Below are 20657 nucleotides of genomic sequence, written 5' to 3'. Positions count from 1 at the left end.
TGCTGCAGTGGCAGAGTTGAATAGTTGCCATAAAGACAGTACTGCCTGCAAAGCCCAACATATTTACCATTGGTTTTTGCTGACCCCTAAGATGAAGAAGAAATGAGATGCATTTAGGTTAATAGCAGAGTCTACGGCACACACAAACTCAAGGACAGTTAGCTCTCTGAGCTCACCCCAATGGCAACCTAATGTCTTCTGGACCTTTTTCCAGCTTTCAGACTTTAGGTACAAATGGGCTGGCATAGTAAATACAGGGTCTTGGTTCCTGGGATCAACAGTAAGAAGCCCAATCAATTTCTTAAGAGCTGATGAAAAGACGCCTCTGCTCCTGTGGGAGCAATCTCACGGGGATGGCTGCCTGGACTTAAGGCCAGCAGCAGGCCAAACATGCATGCAAACACAGCAGTTAACTCCATTAATGGACAAGCCACAGAACAAGTCTAGTTAAGGGCAGAGCATAATTGATTATTTACTAGTTATCTCTAGTTTACTTCCAATCTTGAGAAGTACATTCTAGACCATGGAAAGCGCCAGTTTTCCCCGTAAGCTTTTCCGAACCCTTACTATGCAGAATGCCCTGCTGTGGGCTATTTACATGACAGAAATGATGAGCAGGGCAGGGAAAGGGCTGGAATTCAAGTTGCCTGACTTGTTGCCTAGGGACAGAGGTCCACAACCTTGTATGTCAGGGCCTGTGTGGGACAACCGGTTTTCCCACATCTTATCCACAGATATATGGGCAAAAACAGTTGTGACAGCCCACGTTTGGGCATTTTAAGACCAACCATGCTTGTTTGTGGTTTGTCAGATATGTGAGCAGCCTCCCACATAAAGCTTAACAAAGGTAATAATCACAATGGTACTATTAAAAACTAACCACGACGACACACTCATGTTCACTGCAGCATTATTCATAACAACTGAGAGGAAGAAGCAACCTGAGTGCTCATCAGATGAATGGATAAGCAGAATGTGGTATATCCAAACGATGGAATGCTATTCAGTCTTAAAAAGGAAGCCCTGTCATATCCTACAAGATGGATGAACCTCGAAGACAATTGACTCAAGTGAAATAAGCCAGTCACAAAAAGACAAATCCTGCATGATTCCACTTGTATGAGGTCTCTAAAGTAGCCAAACTCATAGAAACAAAGTAGAACAGGGGTTGCCAGAGGCTAGGAGGAAGGAAGGTGTTGTTTGCTGTTCGGTGGGTATGGAGTTTGTTTTGCAAGATGAAGTTCTAGAAATCTGTTGCATAACAATGTGAATATACTTTCCTGTACTTATGTATATAGTTAACGTTCCTATTATATACTCAAAAATAATTAAGATGGTAGATTTCATGTTTGTTGTTTCTAATCATAGTAAAAAAAAAAATAATGATGATGAGAATAACAGTTTCTATAACTAACACTTTCTGAAAACTTTACTAGGCCCCAGACATGGGGTTACATGCTGATAGATATTATCATGTTTGATCCTTTCAAAAACCCCAAAAAGTGGGCACTAATGTCCCCATTGTACCCAGGAGCAAAGCGAGGCTCAATAGGGGCCATCACCTGTCCCGGTGACCCTTTGAGGGCTGGCGCCCTGACTGCAGAGTTGCTTTCGTCCATAGCTGCAATGTGCCACCGCCTGGCTAGAAAGCCGGCGTTTTGACAGAATCTGGGAAGGAGACAGAAACTATATAACACAAATCTTAAATTTTCAAGCACCTTTACTGAGAGCAGAGGTGAAAATCCAGCTAGAGTGCATTGTTTTCCCACGCGACAGGCTCTTCCTCAGTTCATCCAATCAAGACTTGTCCTTGGCTTTTCCGAAACAGATTCTGTCAGCCAGCCTCTAGGTGCTTTATGGGCCATGTTTTTGCCCCCATGTGCTTTTATTTCATTGTATTTTGGGGATCAACTTATGCTGAAGTTTTATATATCTATATATTGAAATTTTATATATGCACGCATGCATATAAAATGCACGTTATAAATGTAGTGCACTGAATTTTTATAAACTGACTGTATCCAGATCAAGAAACAGAACATGGCCAGGAGGACCCCAGAAGATCTCCTAGTACTTGTCTCCAGTCACTTACACTGTCCACCTAACATCACACATCGATTTTGTCAAAACAACTTATTTTTAAATTTTTATGAAATTAGCTCTCAGGTTGGAATTTCATATTTGACAGAAAGCAAAATATAGAGATATGGTCAGAATGGAATGGTGATTGAGAGCATGGGCTTGGACTTAGACAGATTTGAACTTGAATCCGGCTCTATCATTTCCTGGCTGTGTGTCTTTGTGACTTAACTCTCTCTAAGCCTTAGCTTCCTCATCGGAAAAGGGGTATATAGTAGGCCTGTCTGGAATGAATGAAATAGTATAAGTAACTCAATATGATGCCTTGCACAGAGTTATTACTCTCTAGAGCAAGTGTTGGCAAACTATGGTTTCCTGTATTATAAAGTTTTATTGGCACAAAGCCACATCCATTCATTTACATATTGCCTATGGCTGCTTCTGCACTACAAAAGCGGACATGAATAGTTGCAATAGAGATCGCATGGCCATTAGGCCTATGTATAGTGTTTACTATCTGGCCCCTAACAAAGGAAGTTTGCTGATCCTTGTTTTAGAATGTGGGCCATGTTCACTGTTGTGTCCACAATGACGAGGACAATGTAGTGCATGATAAGCACTCTTGTGGTGGCTTTTATTCGTATTATGTGCAACAAATAAACACCTATCTCTTTAAGTCATCATTATTGGGTTTTCTGTATTTTGCAGTTGAGCAGATTTCTAAACAGTATTGTAAAGGATGCAGCGAAATCCTAAAAATCAAGCCTGATAAAATGAAAGAAGCCGGCCCTCTAGGTATCCAGATAGATCAACAGATTGTGAATTCTAGCAAAGAGAAGCACCTATGATTAACAAAAAAGGCACTGAATTTGGGGTCAGAAGACGATCTTTAGAATCCTAGCTCTGCCATTAGCTAGTTGGTTGACCCAGAAACAGAACAATTCTCAGAATCTTAGTATCCTCACCACTGCTGATTTATAGTTTAGAAAGGCAACTCCAGCTGGATCAGAACAGGGCAAGATTAGAGTCAGAAAACCATTAGGACCTTGCAGTAGTTCAGTCACGATTAGAAATAATGAGATAAGATGTCTTCAAGTATTTTGAGAATAATTATTTTAACAAAATTAGTTTATAAAACAATGTTCCATAGAACTTGCTATATAGCATTGTAATTATCTGTAATCCATTACTAGACTGTGCACTTCTAATGAATGGAAATCATAATTACTTCTTGGGGTCACTTTATATCTTATGTTTTCTAGAGTATGAAGTGTGATGACTGACACTGTGGAGGTGCAAAATAATTCTTAGATGAATACATGCACGTGGAAGTAGGTTTTGGCCCATCTCTGTTCATTTGCCACAAAAGAAAAATGACTGGGAGTTAGGGAGCCTTAGATTTAACTTAAGCACTAGAAAATGGTCAAGAGTATTTGGAGGTAGGAATAAAATGAGAAAACATAATTTGCATCTATTTTTAGGTATGTGACAGATTCACTCATCTACCACCTACCTGCCTATCCTCCTCCTTCTGCTCCTTGCTTGCAATGCTTTATTCCCTTGCCCTGTGATGTCTCTCTCTCCTATCTGTACCTCCTCTAAGGGTTCTTCCATCTCTATCCATCCCTTAAATACTGGTGTTCCAGTCTTGCCTCGTCCTTTTCACTCTCATTCAATTTCGGAGCTTCAATCAATATTTAAAATAATCATCAGATTCTTGAATTTCAGCTCAGATATCTTTCCTGTGCTCCAGGAGATACATCTACTGGTACTGCCTGCTGGACGTCTCCACTGCAATGTCCACTGATACACCCACTCCTCCTGCCTGGGATGAAGCTCACTGTCTTCCCTTCTTCATGGACATGCTCTGAAACTTTCCATCTCCAGTGACTGGCACTACTGTCCACCCAGATGGGAAAGTGAGAAAACCCAGCTCCCCTGAGCCCTCTTTCCCCAACAAACCTTTACCACTCCTCCCCAGCCTCTTGAATTCATCCACCTCCCTCTAGGCCCCACCTCAATTTTCCCTCACTTCCATCCAGCACCACCTCCTGCCTGAAACACTGCAACCTCCTGACAGCTTTCCTTATTCCAGTCTTGTCTTATTCCAGTACAGCTACAGTTCTCTTTCTAAACTATACATCAGATCACATCACGTTCCCTTTAAAACGCATTCAACAGCTACTCAAACACGTTAGCTTGGTACAGACTGTGCCATCCAACTCAATAGCTGCCAGCTTCGTGTGACTACTAAGCACTTGGAATATGGCTGGTCTGAATTCAGAGTGGCTGTGTCAAATACATACCATGCTCAAAGACTCAGAGTGAAAAAAAACGTGAAATATCTTATTCATAGTTAACAAGTGCTAGAAAATTTGAAATTCTATCTGTGGCTCATTTTATATTTCTATTATATGGCAATGGTATAAAAAATCCTATGAGATCTGGTTCCCTGCTTACCTTTCAACTTCCTGTCTCTCACTTCCTTCCCAAGAGCCTTCCTATGCTCTTACACCCACCTTCCCTCTACACTCTAGCCTGTTTGCAGGTTCCTGAATAGATCACTTGCTTTCTGCTCTTTGTACACGGGGTGCCACCTCTCCCCAGAATATTCTATTAGGTCGACTCCTTCTGGTCTCAAGGGACTCAGTTTCACAACACCCGGGAAGGACATTCTGAACACAAATGTTGTTTGTTGGCTCCACTGCTCAATGCCCCTGGCTGCAGTAGGGCACATGTTACATGCCCTGTACTGGCCACTAACTAAACTTGACGCCCTACCTGAATTATACACTTTCTGCATCTTACTATTACTTGATCTCCAGCGCAGTAGCTACCAAAAGTTCTAGGTATTCAGGATGTACTCAATGAAAGAATAAAGAGAAATACAGTCAAGTTTATAGCCTAAAAGGGTGTCTAGCAACAGGTAGGTTCATATATAGCTTAAAAATATCATCAGTCAAGAGATGCATAACAGCAAGCTTTGTTCTAAATTGAGTTCGAATCAGTGAAACCTTTTTAAAGAACAATCTGACATATTCAGCAAACTTTAAAATGGTTAAACCCATGAATTAAGCAATTCCATGACTCTGGATCTGAACTACTGAAACACTTGAGTATTTGCCATAGGTGCAAACAAAATTTACTAGTATGTTCCCTGTAGCATCATTTGTAATAGCAAAAGACTGAGAACAACTTAAGCATCCAATCATTTATATTAGAGGTTGTAGGTTATGGCATATTCATTCAGTGAAATAGCATGAAATTGTAAAAAAAGAAGTACACTCTTTACGTGCTGAAAAGGAAAGATCTTCATGATACATTAATGGGAGAGGGAGGGAAAGGATAGGATACTGTGTATTATTACATAATAATAGCATATTTCAAAAACAATGTGTACCTATAGGTATACACAGATTTTTAACAGAAAGATACACAGAGACTGTTAATGGTGGTCCCTGGAGGGAGCAATAAGGGAAATGGATGAATGAGAGACCACATCTTCCTTGTGTATTTTCTTTGAATCTGCTAACACTGTGCACAACTACTTTCAAAAAAAAGAAAAAAAGATTAAAAGGGCTTTCAGGGTGTTTTTCCTCTATATATTTCTGTATGATCAAGGAAAGGTCCCAATTACTCCCTCCCTTCTCCCTAGTCAAATAGATAGTAAAAGTAGCAACATCGTTTAACATCGCCTACCGTGATCTTTTTGTGGTCAGGAAACTCGAGGCCAAAATAGTCACCTTCCACGAGGTTGAGGTGGTTGCAAACTGCATCCAGCAACACTTTCCCTGGGGCTCTTTGCTGGGAACAGAAACAACAGCAGTTAGGCCCTCGGAGACAGGCAGGGATGAAAACAGACCACAGCTCCCACTACAGGAAGCCCCTTCACTGCAGAGTCTTTGGGTCCTCTGCAGCTTGCCACCACCCACCTCCCTGACACCCTGACCACCAGCCTCGTGCACACTGCTGGGGGCCCCTTCTCCTGCTGTTCTCACACTTAGGTGAGGACCTCTGCCATTTCTCCTCGTCCTGATCCTGGGCACCACACCCTTTTTAAAAATAATACTTCATTTTTTTCTTAGAGCAGTTTCAGGTTTACAAAAAAACTGAGCACAAAGTAGAGAGTTCCTAGATACAGCTCCCCAGCACACATATAGTGTCCCGTTATTAATGTCCTGCATTAGTGGGGTATAGCTGCTGTAATTATTGAACCGATATTGATACATTATTATCACTCAAAGTCCACTGTTTACATTAGGGTTCACTTTTTCTGTTGTATAGTATAGATACCATAACAGTATCATCATCCTAAAAATCCACTGTGCTCCATCCATCCAACCCTTATCCCCTTCCTCCTTAACCCCTGACGACCTCTGATCTTTTTACTCTCTCCATAGTCTTGCTTTTTTAGAACATCATGTAGCTGGAATCACAAAGAAGGTAGACTTTTCAGATTGACATTCCCCACTTAGCAGTGTACACCTAAGTTTCCTTCATGTCTTTTCATGGCTTGATAGCTCACTTCTTTTTATTTCTGAATAATATTCCATTGTCTGGATGTACCACAGTTTATGCATTCACCTATTAAAAGATATCTTGGTTGCCCAAGTTTTGGCAATTATGAATAAAGCTGCTATAAATATTTGTGTGCGGGTTTTATGTAGATATGTTTTCAACTCATGATCTCATACCCTTTTTGCAGCCATTGAAACCCTACTCTGTGCTTCTCTCCTCCATGAATATGGCAGAATTTATGCCTTTCTTCTCTAGGTTCCCATAACGCTCTGTGCCGACGCTCATCTAGACTACAAATATATTGAAGGCAAAGGCCATATTTTATTAATCCCTCTATACACAATGCTTAAAGACCAATTTCAACCAATTTTGTTGAAATGAATAAACAAATCAATAAAAGTTACTCATCCCACTATATTACATATAGTTAAATATCTATGATTCTGCCTCCCCAATTAAATTATGAGCTATTTAATCACCTTTATATTCCTACTGCCTAGCAAGACACCTGGCACTCAATCAATGTCTGCTGAAATCAACAATACACATATATTTTCTATATACTGAATCTATAAGGAAAGGGAATATGATCTATAAGAACTAAATTTCTACCCTAAAAGCTTAGACTCATATGCCTTGGTTGCTCTTCACTATCCAGTGGACTCCTAATGACCCACTAATAAAATGGGTCCAATTCCACCACATAGCTAAACACTGGAAAAAAAAAGTGTTTCAAAACATGGTCATCTCCACTTTTACATTTTCACCACCCCTCTGAGAAAAGCAGAGCATTTTAGGAACCAATTAGTAACCCAGGAGACTGACAGTGAGAGCCGGCCTGACAAGCACAACGATGCCCATGTCCACAGCCGGCTTCACTGTGACCTGAGGAGTATCCAAGATGCTTCAGTGTCCAGTGACAAAGCATCTTTTTTAACAGAACCAATTTATGCTCCCATAATTCCTCATTATTGAAATCTAGAAGATATTCACTATCTAAAGCATGCAATATTCTCCATGGATAATTCCAAATTCACCAGGCTCTGGGCTTTCAATGCCTGGTCCAAAAGTTACTGGTAGAATTATTTCATTTGCACTAATGGCAGGAGTAACATGTGATTGAGTTAAACCCCATTCTCCTCTGTCAAACAGACCCTGCCTCTCGTACACACCTGCATTTATACAGTAGACTTAGAGCCACGGGGATTACTGGTCAGCAATCTTATTTTCCATCTCTTTGGTTTACCACTGTGCCCTACTCACTCATGCTGAGAGCACTTGGGAATTCAACAGCCAAGCTAAAGCAGGGTCCTAGGTTCAAGTTCTCACACCTGCCTCCAAAGACCTTCAAGAATAACTGATGCACAGCTCCTTGTTCTAGGCCTCCCTCTCTGTCCAGTAAAATCTGCAGACCTTAATAAGAATGTTATTAAAAAGGGCTAGGGGCTAAGAAGTTGCGGAAGAACTCCTAGATCGTGTTTTTAAAGACCACATTCCAGTTTCGCAATGCTTCTTTCTCACAATTCTTGACATTTACTATTTGTTACAAAATGAACCACCAATTATCTGACCAGCTGGCGAGCACTCACATTTCCGAAGCATTCCTAGTACTAAGTGAATTTGATAACTTCATCTAGATTTACAGTCTGGGAAATGAGACTTTACAATTCAACACTGGAAGTCTAAACAAGTAAAAAGTCAATATACAATGGATGTCTTTATAGACATGATATTCAACTAAGCACCTTATGGAACACACAGAAGAGAGGCAGACTTACCATCTGAACTGGGTCCTTTACTGAGTGAGCAGAGATTTTTGTGAACCTATCGAGCATATCTTGGAAATAGTAAGAGACTGGAAATAGATGCTTGGAATCTAGTTAATAAATGACATAACTTTGGTCTCACTTCTTAATGATTTCCTTAAAATTTATTATTTTGTACAAATCCTTTGGTACCAAAATTTTTATATGGGGTAAGTTAATTTAGAGTTTGAATGATCATATAGCTTCTAAAATTTTTCGATAAAATAGATACCTACAAAGTGTTATATGAATTCCTCTGTGAATGCTGGTAATTTTCAGGGGAATAAGGGAAGGCAGTGTGTTACATCACTAGAAAGTATTGATAAAGGTTTAAATGCGGCCACTACATGATAACCTCATGGGTGAGTGGCCCTCAGCATTAACGCCACAACATACACCAGGCAGCTACGATCTAAAATGCTTCCAGACATCATGATCCCAAAGTTCAGGGTCCCTGTTTCTCTTTCTCTAAGGAGTTGGGGTAGAACTGTCTGGGTGCATCCATGCACCCAGGGTTCAGTGCTGCCTCAGAGAGAGCATCTCAGAGAAGGGAAGAAGAAAAAGAGTTGCATCTTCATTCTTGAAAAATTATCCCTTCTTTTCTTCCTACAGTGGATTTACTCCATCCATCTGCAACATCATTTCTCCACACTTGTCTCCAGTGAATCTTTTGAACTTCACGCTAAAAGTAATTCTGTTCAAAATCATTCATGGAATGTAAAATGAACAGTGGTGACGATTGCACAACATTGTGAATGTACTTAATGCCACTGAACTGTATATTAAAAATAGCTACAATGGTAAATTTGATGTTAAGTATATTTTGCCACAATAAGTAAATGCAAAAGAAAAAGGCAAAAGAAAAAAAAAAAGAAAAGAAAAGAAAAAGGAATGGGGTTCACACTATAGATAGTTACTAACAATAGAATCTATTTAAATTATTTTTAAGAACAAGAAAATAAAGAATCCATTTTCTTTACATTAGATCTTAGGAAAATATTGAGGGGGAGGACCCAACTCAAGTGGAGTGGCTGTGAAGAGCCTTAGCACATGGGGAGAATGTGTGAATATCCACATGCGCACACTAAATGTTGGTAATATTTCTCAGCACAAAGAGCTCTTTTACATGTCTGGCAGAAAAAGCACAAAATGAACATGGTTGGAAGTAACCACAAATTATGCAATTGGTGCAGGCTTTGCACTGGAAATTGATGATGGGGTTTAAGGCTACAAATCCACAAGCTCTTTATTGCTAAAATGAATCTATAAGTAAGTCAATAAAGTCTGAATGGGGGAAAAGGTGGCAACAGCATAAATTAAATCGACAGAACATACAGTAGAGATCCTGAGGAAAATTCATCATAAAGGTATTTTCTCAAACAGTAACTTAAAGATATATACACACACGCATTTATATTTACAACTATACAAGCTATCATACATGAGGAAAGGAAATCAAGTTATTTAAGCATCATTAGTAATGGTTTAATATGAAAAGGATCTTATCGCAAATGAATTTTAAAAAAATTGTTCCCAAATGTCTGTTCTGGGCATAAGGGGACAGACCTTTAAGACTCCAAAAGTGTCTTAGAAACTGTGACCCCCATATACTGCCAGTCTTGATTAAAATATTCTAGAAGTGTACTCCTTACAGAAATCAAATAGTTACACATCATCAGTGACAAGTAAAACTACATAATCCAATTGTATCACTTTTTTCTTACTGACTACTTTTAATTATGCTCCAAAAGGCATATGAATTTTAATCTAATGCACAAATAAGTCGGCTGATTTCAATCCATATGTCCCTATGCTTTCTGCATTTTGAATTGGCTTTTCATGGAATCCAATAAAAGTAAATTTTAAGAGGAGGTTTACATTCTTGGGGGATGTCTGGCAAGTAAGCACTGACTAATAAACAGTATGAACATTCACATACAGCTTCAAGCTATTAAAAACTGTGAATCAAAGTTGCTTTAGGTTATTGTGCTTTTGAAACATGTCTATGCCTTCAGGTTATTTCTGTTACATAAAGTTTTATGTGAGAATACTTTTTTCTTCCTCTAAAAGAATAAAGACACAATTGTTTCTGGGTTGGGGGTGTCTTCTCCTCCCTCTACCCACCTCCTCAAAGGGTCTGAACCAATGATTCGCTCCACTAGGAACAAGTAGTTCTGCCTTTCTGAAATAATCGCAGACAAAAATCTATCTAGATAATGTTTGACTGGTTTTATAAAATTTGCATCTGCAGAGATTTCAGAGAGCTGTTTCTGGAAGTGTTTGTTTTTTTCTGGTTTGAGATTAATGTAACCATGACGACCATGGCATGGTCTTACCTAGCAGAAGGGAAGAGCTTCTCTCAAAGGCCTTGTCCCCCTTTTTCTTACCGTTAATGCTCATTAGAATATTGTTCAAATCCCCATAACTCACTAATCTTTAACACATCAGATCTCGGGGAGGTTATAACATTGCAGATTTCCTCGTGGCCCCTTGTCAGTTTTGGACCAGGTGAGTAGAAGTACTAATAACTATGATGACCGGAGAAGCCTGGGAGTAACCACATGTAAGCACTGTGCTAGGTACTCAGGAGATCAACATGAGAAGTGTCTCCCTTAATTACACCTCCTTACTCCAAACCCAGCCACACTGGGAATTAGGGCTTTAATGTGTGAACTGGGGTGGGGGATGGCGGACACAGTTCAGTCCACAGCTCACGGAATGACGGAAGGACTGGAGACATTGTCTACCTCCTAGGATCCATGTGAGAATTAAATAAAATAATGACTACAAAGCGTTTAGCAAAGGGCCTGGCATACAACACAAGTTCTCTATTATTATCACTGCTACTGTGATAGGAAATGTCAGCTTATAGAATTCATGGCAAGGGAAGGCATGACATTGAGAAGGCGGTCCCATTTCCCAGCCTCAAAGGATGGAAAACCTGGCTACCACATCGGTGTGCTGGGTGACAGTGTCGCCAAGGGCAGAGTCCATGCCTGGGTCCATGCTTATTCTGCCCTAGAATGCTGCTGGAGGTGATTCAGAGGAGCGCTTCTCCAATTTATGTGCTCAGTGATCACCTGCAGACCTTGGTAAACTGCAGATGCTGGGGTAGGGCCTGAGAATCTGAACAAGCTCCCAGGGGATGCTGCCACTGGTGTGAAGATTGTGCTTTTTGAGTAGCAAGGTGTCAGTTGCATGATGAGTTGATACTGAATGACAGGTAGATCCTCAGACATGCAGGGCTGGCTGGCTCTGTGGTCTCTTGCCTTGATTTTGGTTTGGGGCTAACATCAAGCTTAAGACTCAACCAGAGCAAAAAACAACAAATCCACTTTTATGAGCTGAATTGCATCCTTCAGAAAGGTATGTTTAAGTCCTAACACCCAGAACCTGTAAATGTGATCTAATTTGCAGATGTAATCAAGATGAAGTCATTGGGGTGGGCCCTAACCCAATATGGCTGGTGTCCTTATAATATGAAGACACAGACACACAGGTAGGTCATATGACAACAAAGGCAAAGATTGCGATGATGCACTGCGAGCCAAGGAATGCCAAGGATTGATGGCCCCCACCGGAAGCAGGAAGATGTAAGGAAGGATTCTACCCAGAGTCTCAGAGGGAGTGTGGCCCTGAGGACACCCTGATGTTGGACTTCTAGCTTCCAGAACTGTGGGAGAATTTCTGTTATTGTAAGCCACTAGTTGGTGGTACATTGTTACAGCAGCCCTTGCAAACTTATACTGCCATTTTTCACGGTGCCATTGTCTATCTCTTAGCCACATGGGGCCAGAGACAAAGCATTCATGTTCAGTACTGACCCTTTCAAATAAAGGGATTATGACAAAATAACAACTCAATAAGTAGATTTGAGATAACTTAAAAATTCTGGCCTTCAAAATTTCTTGAACTAGATAATCAAATATACTCAGCAAGCAGACTAATTGTGAGTAGTAATTAATTTTTCCTGCTGTTACAAGGTTTTGGGTTTTTTTCTGTTGTTTTTTACTGTTGTTGCTTTAGATGTGACTGGCATTCTATAATTGAAGTTCTTTGTACAAGACAGCCTCTCTTTTGAGACCCTAGTGAGATAGGAAGGCTGAGATTCAGGCTCAGAAGTCACACAGCTCACACACTTTCGAACCATCCCAGCTGTCCACACAGGGCGTAACCTTCCTAGCCCCTCTGTACATAGTCAGGAGCTGTCAATAAAGGGGACATTCAAGGAGAGTACAATTTGAGAAATTCCCACCTCTCTGTCCATAAATGTGTATTTTTCACATTTTCAAAGCACAAGGACTCTGCCAGACAGGGCTTAATATAAACGATGAAAAGAATGTCAGACTTGTGGCTAAATATGGCAGACCGAATGCATGCAGCTCATCTCCACTATACTCAGAAACCTTGCTTAAAAAGCAGTAAAAGAAAAGAGGAATAAATTTATAGAAAACAGAAAATGAAAGAAGAGATATCAAGTGAGAGATTTCCCCCAAATTCTAGAAAATGACAGAGGAGAAAGCTAAAATCTAATTACAGCCGAGAAAAGAGTCAGCAACAGGAAGCAGCCAAGTTACACAGAACTCCCTTAAAGGTCAGAAATGGGAGACGCCAGGTACTTCAAATAATGCAGGGTAGAGTAAAAAAAAAGTTTTAAAAACACTGTAATTTGTATCTTCATATAGCTCAGAGTTTACACCTTAAAAAAAAACCAAAATGGTTATAAAAAGGAACATTTGGATTAAAAGAGCTCTTAGAAGTAAAAAATAGCACAGCAGAAATAAAAATTTCACTAGAAGGGTTTAAAGATACAACAGAAAACTCCTAGAAACTAGACCTGACTACAAAGTGACAGCAATGAGGAGAGGAGGTAAGGTATTCAGAGGCTCAGTTCAAGAGTTCCAACATCTGAATGTGGCTTTGCGACAGACCTGAGAGGAAAGGAAATTATACAAGCACGGTATAAAGAAAATTTCCAGAACTGAAGGGTTTAACTATTTCACAGAATAAATTAGTACAATCCATTTCAAGGCAAATTACTTGAAAATTTTGAAGCATAAGGAATGAAAAGAAGATTCAAAAGGTTATGAGAGAGAAAAGCAAAGGCTAGAATCAGAATGGCACAGGACATAACAGCACGTGAGAAACCAGAACAGCATCTCCCTACCATTCTTCCTAATGAGACATCAATAATAAAGTCTGCGTGACCTGCTGGAGTAAATAAAGACACTGGGAGCCAGATGAAACCGCCCCAGAAGCTCACCCTGTGGGCAGAGGGACCAATACATCTGACACCTGCAATTCATCTAAGCTACACATCCCAGGACATACCAAGCTGGGGGACACAGAGTTACCAAGGTCACGCTTGCTGTGGAGCTGGGATTCAAACCCAGCATCAGAGAATCTGTTCCTAACCTTTAAACCTCAGAGTCTATTTTCCCTTGAACTCTTTCAAGGCTTAGACTCATAATTTTGATAAAACCAAGGGAAGAGGCTGACGCCTTGCAGGTGCTATAACTCCAGGCACCACAGCTGGTTAGCTCGACATACTGTGTGATACATATAGTTAGTATGACCATAATATGACACAGCCCTTGCAAGCTAAGGTGAGTGTCACATAAGCCAATTGTGACCTTCTGTTGTAAAGGCAGGACTCCTTAGTTAATGAAGAAATGTTATTATAAAATAAGTTATGGGGATGTAATATACATACGGCATAGGGAATAGAGTCAATAACATCATAATAATTATGTATGGTGACTGATGGTTACTAGACTTATCGAGGTGATCACTTTGTAGGTATATAAATGTCGAATCACTATGTTGTACATTCGAAACTAATATAATACTGTATAGCAATTATAATTAGAAATAAATGAGACAGCTGAAATGTGGGAGATGTTTCCCATGCTGTTTGTCCAGCCCTTGGGCGACTTAGAGAGGCTGTATAATATAATTATTAAGAATACAAACTCTGGAGGTATCTGCCTTCTTGCAAATCCCTTATCTCCATTCCACAGCAGTTGTGACCTTGGGCAAGTTATTCTTTGGGCCTCAGTTTCCTCTTTTGTAGAACGGGTGTAGCGGCTGAACCACTTCATAGGGTTGTGGTGAGGATTAAATGACTTAGTGTACACCAAGCTCTTAGGATGGTATGCAGTACTCAGTAGGCTCTACTGCATTCAGGAGGAGGGAAAATGACTCAAAAGCCAATCAGCAGACCTGGAGGTATAGCCTCCTCAGCACACCGTGTGATCACCATTGCTGTGAAATGCCAACCAGAGGAAGAACAGGAACTATGGCTTTAAAGCTAAAGTCTGGTGAGCCAGGACAAGGCTTTCATTCTGGGAGAATGTAGCTAAATGTTTAGGCCTGCCCATCTACTCTTTCCACAAATACGGCGATTCTTCCTCCTCGCTGAGGCTCCAAGGGTGGCCATGCTGTCTGCCAGGACACACTGTGCTCCTTGTTCCCCTCTGCACTGAGCCCTCGCATTCAGAACACTCATTAAACACACTTCAGATTGGATTTCAGAGTCCTGACTCCAGGCCGAGAAGAGAATGGGCCCTTTCAGCTCCTTCACTGTAATTTAGCTACATTATAACCACAGCATCATTGGTATAGAACTGCTCTTCCTTCATGCCAAGAGTTTGCGTGTGTGCACGCATGCGTGTGATCGGCGGTGGATTTCTGTTTCTTTCCAGCAAACCAGTAATGCAGTAAGAAAAAAAAGAAAAATGTTTACGGAGAATTTGGCTATTCATAGAGCTGGCTTTGTCTGTGCTTGACTTTGAGCAAGTCATTGTCCTTTGATCACATTTAGAAGTAGATGAGTAAAAAATTCCAAAATGCAGCAAACTTTAAAAACTCTTGACATATTGTTATTTTAAATATTCATTAGGCGGGGAATAAAATATCACACAAATACTGAATAAGGCAAGTATAAATCAGATTAAGACTGCTCAAGGAAAGTATTACGCCCTTCCCAGCAAGAGAAAATGTTTGCATTTTCCTTATGTCTATTTAGTTTGGCATTTCTCTCTTTGGGTTCAGTGATATAATTAAACCTCAAAAGTTCATTCAGCCAGCTGAGCTTGAACTTTCTGAAAATACACCTGAATATCACACACTTGGCCTCCAAAATTATTATTCCATAGGAAGATGGAAAGTAGATATTTTCCTGATTTTAGCTTAACATTTGAACAGAAAGGTGAAGACTTTGTAAAACAATGCCACCAAATGTGGTTCCTGGTTCTCCTCCTTCCTCGAGTCCGGGCAGTGTTCTTATACCATAGTTCTTGAAACACAGCCTTTCCCCAAGAACCAATCTCCGAGGTTCTTTGAGAGCTTCTAAAAACATTAAGTGAAAGAAAATTACTACATTAAGTGTTTACAGGCCCTTTCAAAAGAAAACATTTTTAATGTTTTTTTTCAATTAGTAAGGAGATTGGGAACATTTTCTCAATCCTGAAAAGATTTTAAAAACTTTTTTTTACACATAAGGCTTTTAAATTTTAAAGATTTGTAAATCAAAGTGTGAAAAACATAGCTTTCAGGATCCTTTAAGAATTCTTGGCTCTGGAGTTCCCAGAAAAACTCCCAAACATATACTTTTATTTTTCATATACTTCTCAGGTCTAATATTCTGTTAAGAGTGGAAGAGAATGAGGTGGGAGTGGGCTCCAGGTTTGTGTATCCGCAAGGAGGACAAAGTTCTAATCAAATAGTACTTATCTCCCTTTGCTCGGGTTAATGTAAGCAGAGAGACTAGATTTAGGGAAAAGAAACTAACAAATAAGTGTATAACCAAAGTACAAGACGCATATACAATAGAGACAGAAAGTAGATGGTACAGAAAGTAGAAAGGTGGACCCCAGGGCCTGGGAGGAGGTAGGGACAGGGTTATTGGTTAGTGAGTATGGAGTTCCAGTTGGGAAGATGAAGAGAGTTCTGGGGATGGATGGTGCTAATGGTTGCATAACAATGTGAATGTACTTAATGCCACCAAACTGTGCAAATGCTTAAGATGTGTGTGGTTTACCATAATAAAAAATAATATTGAAAAAACAGTGACAATCTATTGCAGGGACTGGTAACTTTAGAGGTGGGAGAAAGAAAATGTCAAGCACCATAAAAAGTGTTTTCATTAAAAAAACAGAGGAAAACCTACCTTTTGGTTTTCCAATGAATGAAGCTATTACTATTAGGTATAAAAATGTATGAGATTACATTTGAGAGCAGCACAGAGTGAGTATCATCAGGTCATGACTTCGATGCTTAGCGTGTCAGTTACCGGCTACGTGCCCAAGCAAGTTACATGGCCTGCCTGAGCACTGATACTCCCATCTGAACAATGGAATAATGATATCCCCTAAAGAAGTGGCTAGGAGAATTAAATGAGGTAAAGACACATAAAGCACATGTAGCAGGTAGTCAATAAATCATAGTTAACTAGCATGCTTCATTTTTAGTTGAAACCTTTTCCAGGTTATTTCCAACTTTCGATCGCTATGAAAACTCCTTGAGTATGTTAAGCCTTACGATACTTTAATCAACTATAACTTTAAAACTTTTACTTTCCCTTATATTCCAGTATCTTCTATTGAGGAATGAGATAACAGGTATAAAGGGGAGGTGGGGGCGGGGGACGACACATAGTCTGAATGATCTACAAACTGGAAAACCACTAAAAAGCAAAAAAATTATGTGTTCACCATTGATGGCAGTCCTTTCCCATCAGCAACTTGCTAGAATAAGACAAAATATAAGCACACAAACCCTAGACTTAGGAAAAAGAAACATACAAATAAGCATAGAACAAAAACATGGAAAGCACAACCACAAATACTAACGGCCTACTAGAAGGACTCAAAGAGTCTGAATTAAACACATTTTTATCTTTGACTATCAGACAATAAGCCCCTTGAGTGCTAATAACCCCCGGTGCTCACAAATAAGGTCATTCTATATGGTTTACATCCCAGATTCTTTAAATTTTTACAAACTTAATACAAAGAAACGCTGATTAGCCAGGATCTAGTTAAGGAGCTGATTCCAGTAGAGCAATGATTCCAAGGGGACTCAGATAATCAGGTTCACCTGGAAACTTCAAATCATCCACAACCTCTAATCTCATACATACCTAGAGTCCCACATGCACAAAGTTTGGAAAAGTAACCCTCAGTGATTCTGATTCATAAATACATTCATGGCACACAAGAACTTAGAAACCACACAACTTACCTTTTATGACCTTCTTCTCAAATTCACCTATTTGAATACCTTGATGAAATTTTTTCATGACAATTTCCTTGTATTTCTTTGCTGCATTTGACCTCTGTCACTTACGATTATTATCTGATTTATCATATAAACGATTCCCAAATAGCTTCTCAAATCAGCTCTATCAGAAATAGTCATCTTCTACTAAATCAGATTTGTCACTCCTCGACACAAAATGCAGAGTAAAAGTCAGAGTCTTTTACAAGGGAAAACAAGGTCCTGGTGACGGGGGAGGGTGGGTGGCGGTGGCAGGGGGAATCTGCTCCACCCCATGTCACCAGTCCAAGCCCATAACCAATTGCTCTCCCTCTCGTTCACTAGGCTCCAGCCACATAGGCCTCCTGGCAGTTTTTTGAGCTTATCAGACACACATGTGCCTCAGGGCCTTTGCACTGGCTGCTCCCTCTGCCTGGACTGCTCTCTCCATAGAAATCTTCATGGATCATTCCCCCACTCTTTCAAAACTGCACAAATGTCAGCTTCTCAATAGGGTTGACCCTAAACACCCTACTTAAAACTGTAATTTGCCCCCACACCTCCATCCCTCTTATTCCACTCCTTTTCGTTTTTCACTTTCACTTATCATTCTGCAGCATCCCAAACAATGTACTTCTTTGTTTCTTATACATGGCTGTCTTTTTTCTGACAGGACGCACGCTTTGCTAGCACAAGGATCTTCATCTGTTTTGTTCACCAGAACAGCATGATTCACAGTGGGTGCTCATAAAGATTTGGTGAATGGATGAATGAATGAAATCACTTTAAAGCCATAATTCTCTTAGACTGTAACAGCACAGTTTTGTTTTGTTTTTTAACAAAAACAACTGTAAGATGGGGTCTAGTATCTAAAGCCAATTTGAGAATATATTTTTATTTTAAAAAATTGTTGCGCAAAGAGCCGACATCTTCCAAAAGCCATAAATACAAACCACTTATTAAGGGCCAACCATAGGGAAAATGTGAAAAGAGAAATGAGAAAATACAGAATGACATTCTACTGATCAGGAAACACGTCAAACTGGGCAACAATACATGACAAGACTAGACTGACACAGTGAAACCGTCATATCACTCATAAGAATTGGCCACGTGGTCTCTCTACCTTACCCCTCAGATGGCTTTTCCAAGTACACAAAACATGCGAAATAAAAGGACGGTTTGTGTTCTTTCAGATACTGTTCAGAGAATACATCAATGTGTTGACTGTTTTAGGGGATCCGGACATTAGTTTCCTTTTGAGCAGGTTCACTAGTTCCCTGTTGTGTGATTATTTCAAAATCTGGTAAAGAGAAGGATGTCGTGGATTTAGCACATTCTGTTGTTAAGTCACACTGGTTTTTGGTTCTTGGCTCTCTCTGTTCAAAGGCCTTGTTATAAAGCCTTATCGTAAAGCTGCACATTCCAGCAATCACCATCTTAACGATACCTCACCCTTATGCAGTATCTCCACTGCTCAAAGACAGCGGTGAGGAAATATAAACCTAAGACAGATAATAAAAAGCACAAGTACAGATTACACCTTTCAAATAAAATCCTGCCTAATCGTAAACTTACAAAATTGAGTAACAAGGGCAGCCTCCAGGGCCCTACTATCAGCATTGAGAAAAAAAACCATATAGGAAAACATACGGGTGTTTCTGAAAAAACAAAACCAAACATTTAAGTGCTCTTTGAAAACAGTCCTCTATGGTTTCATAGCATTCGAGATGTTGACCTGCAGTGGCACATTACAGCAAGGGATGCACATGACTGAAAACTGAGTGTATCTCCCCCTTGATCAAGTTTGCGCTATTCAGAGTAACAGCATTCTATCAACAGTGTGTAGTCATTAGATGTATTTTATCCAAATTTATAAATAATTACATTAGTTCTAAAAACAAACTAAAATACTAGAGGGTAATAAGTAAGCATGTTTTTGAAGATTTTGCCATTGTTGAACATTTAATACATCCTGATAGAAGAAACAGAGTTCACAAGTTTACCTAGAAATCAGATAGACTCAATTCTGGCTGAGATCAGTCTTTCACTGTCTAATTCCTTAACCATGTGAGATGACTTTAACATATTTTAAACTGATGCCACAGGCCAAAAGAAAAATTAATCAGAGTCCCATATACTCATAGGTATATGCCGGCACTCTATTTTACAAAAACACGGTGGAAATTATGTATTATTCTGTCTTCCTTAAAGGCATAATTATGTCCAAATTACACTAAAACAGGAGAAGAGACTCAGGATTGAATACATTTGTAAAAGAAAGGAACAAATTCACGAAAACAGAAGGCAGAATGGTGGTTACCAGGGACTGGGGGATGAGGGCGTTGTTTTTTAATGTGTATAGAGTTTCAAATTTACAGGATGATAAGTTCTGGAGATTTGTTTCACATCAATGTGAATATACTTAACACTATTCAACTGTATTAAAAATCCGTAAGGTGGTAAATTTTATATATATATATTTTATATATATTTTTTACCACAATTTAAAAAGAAAAGCAAGGAAGACTAAATCTCTAAATATCAATCTTTCCTTCATGATACTATAGGCCAAGATGGCTTATTAACTTCATGGAACAAAACTGTAAAGCAGAAACAAAATACTATAGACAGGGAACGCACATGCACTTGAATGTTCTTTTGCATGTATTTATTACTGAGTGAGCCACTTGTGTCTTTATTTTGATTTTCATTCATTTTTCAAAGTAGTCATCTATTAATGGATTGCCCAATGGAAAATTTTCAAAAGCATTTACTATATCTTTAACAGCTTCATTTTAACTCAGTGTGCCTCCAAGCCTGTCGGGCAAACCTATGAAAAGCAGCCGATGAAACAAGCTTTGTTTTCTCTGCTGAAATGCCCTGTGGCTCTTTCAGGATATTAGGAACAGTGCAGCTTTCAGACCCTGGTGGTTTCAGTTTTTCTTTTCCCCTTTTTCAAACGCGAGACATAACTCTAACCAACATACTGTGTTT

General features: G+C 39.6%; 1 protein-coding gene across 3 annotated transcripts in view; it reads right to left on the bottom strand.

Annotated features, from left to right (window-relative positions):
* FARP1 (FERM, ARH/RhoGEF and pleckstrin domain protein 1) overlaps positions 1-20657 on the bottom strand; it is a 268128-nt gene that overhangs the window by 89375 nt on the left and 158096 nt on the right. For 2 of the 3 annotated variants that reach the window (XM_039849165.1, XM_039849166.1), the window contains exon 3: positions 5779-5883. The exons of the other annotated variant lie outside the window; for it this stretch is intronic. In XM_039849165.1, the coding sequence (XP_039705099.1) occupies positions 5779-5883 (105 nt within the window). The remainder of the gene's footprint in view (positions 1-5778; positions 5884-20657) is intronic. 3 annotated transcript variants of the gene reach the window in all.

Source organism: Pteropus medius, unplaced genomic scaffold (assembly GCF_902729225.1).
Source record: "Pteropus medius unplaced genomic scaffold, Ma_sr-lr_union100, whole genome shotgun sequence".
Classification (NCBI taxonomy): domain Eukaryota; kingdom Metazoa; phylum Chordata; class Mammalia; order Chiroptera; family Pteropodidae; genus Pteropus; species Pteropus medius.
Note: the sequence above shows the minus strand (reverse complement) of the source record. Positions and strands in the feature narration are given on the sequence as shown.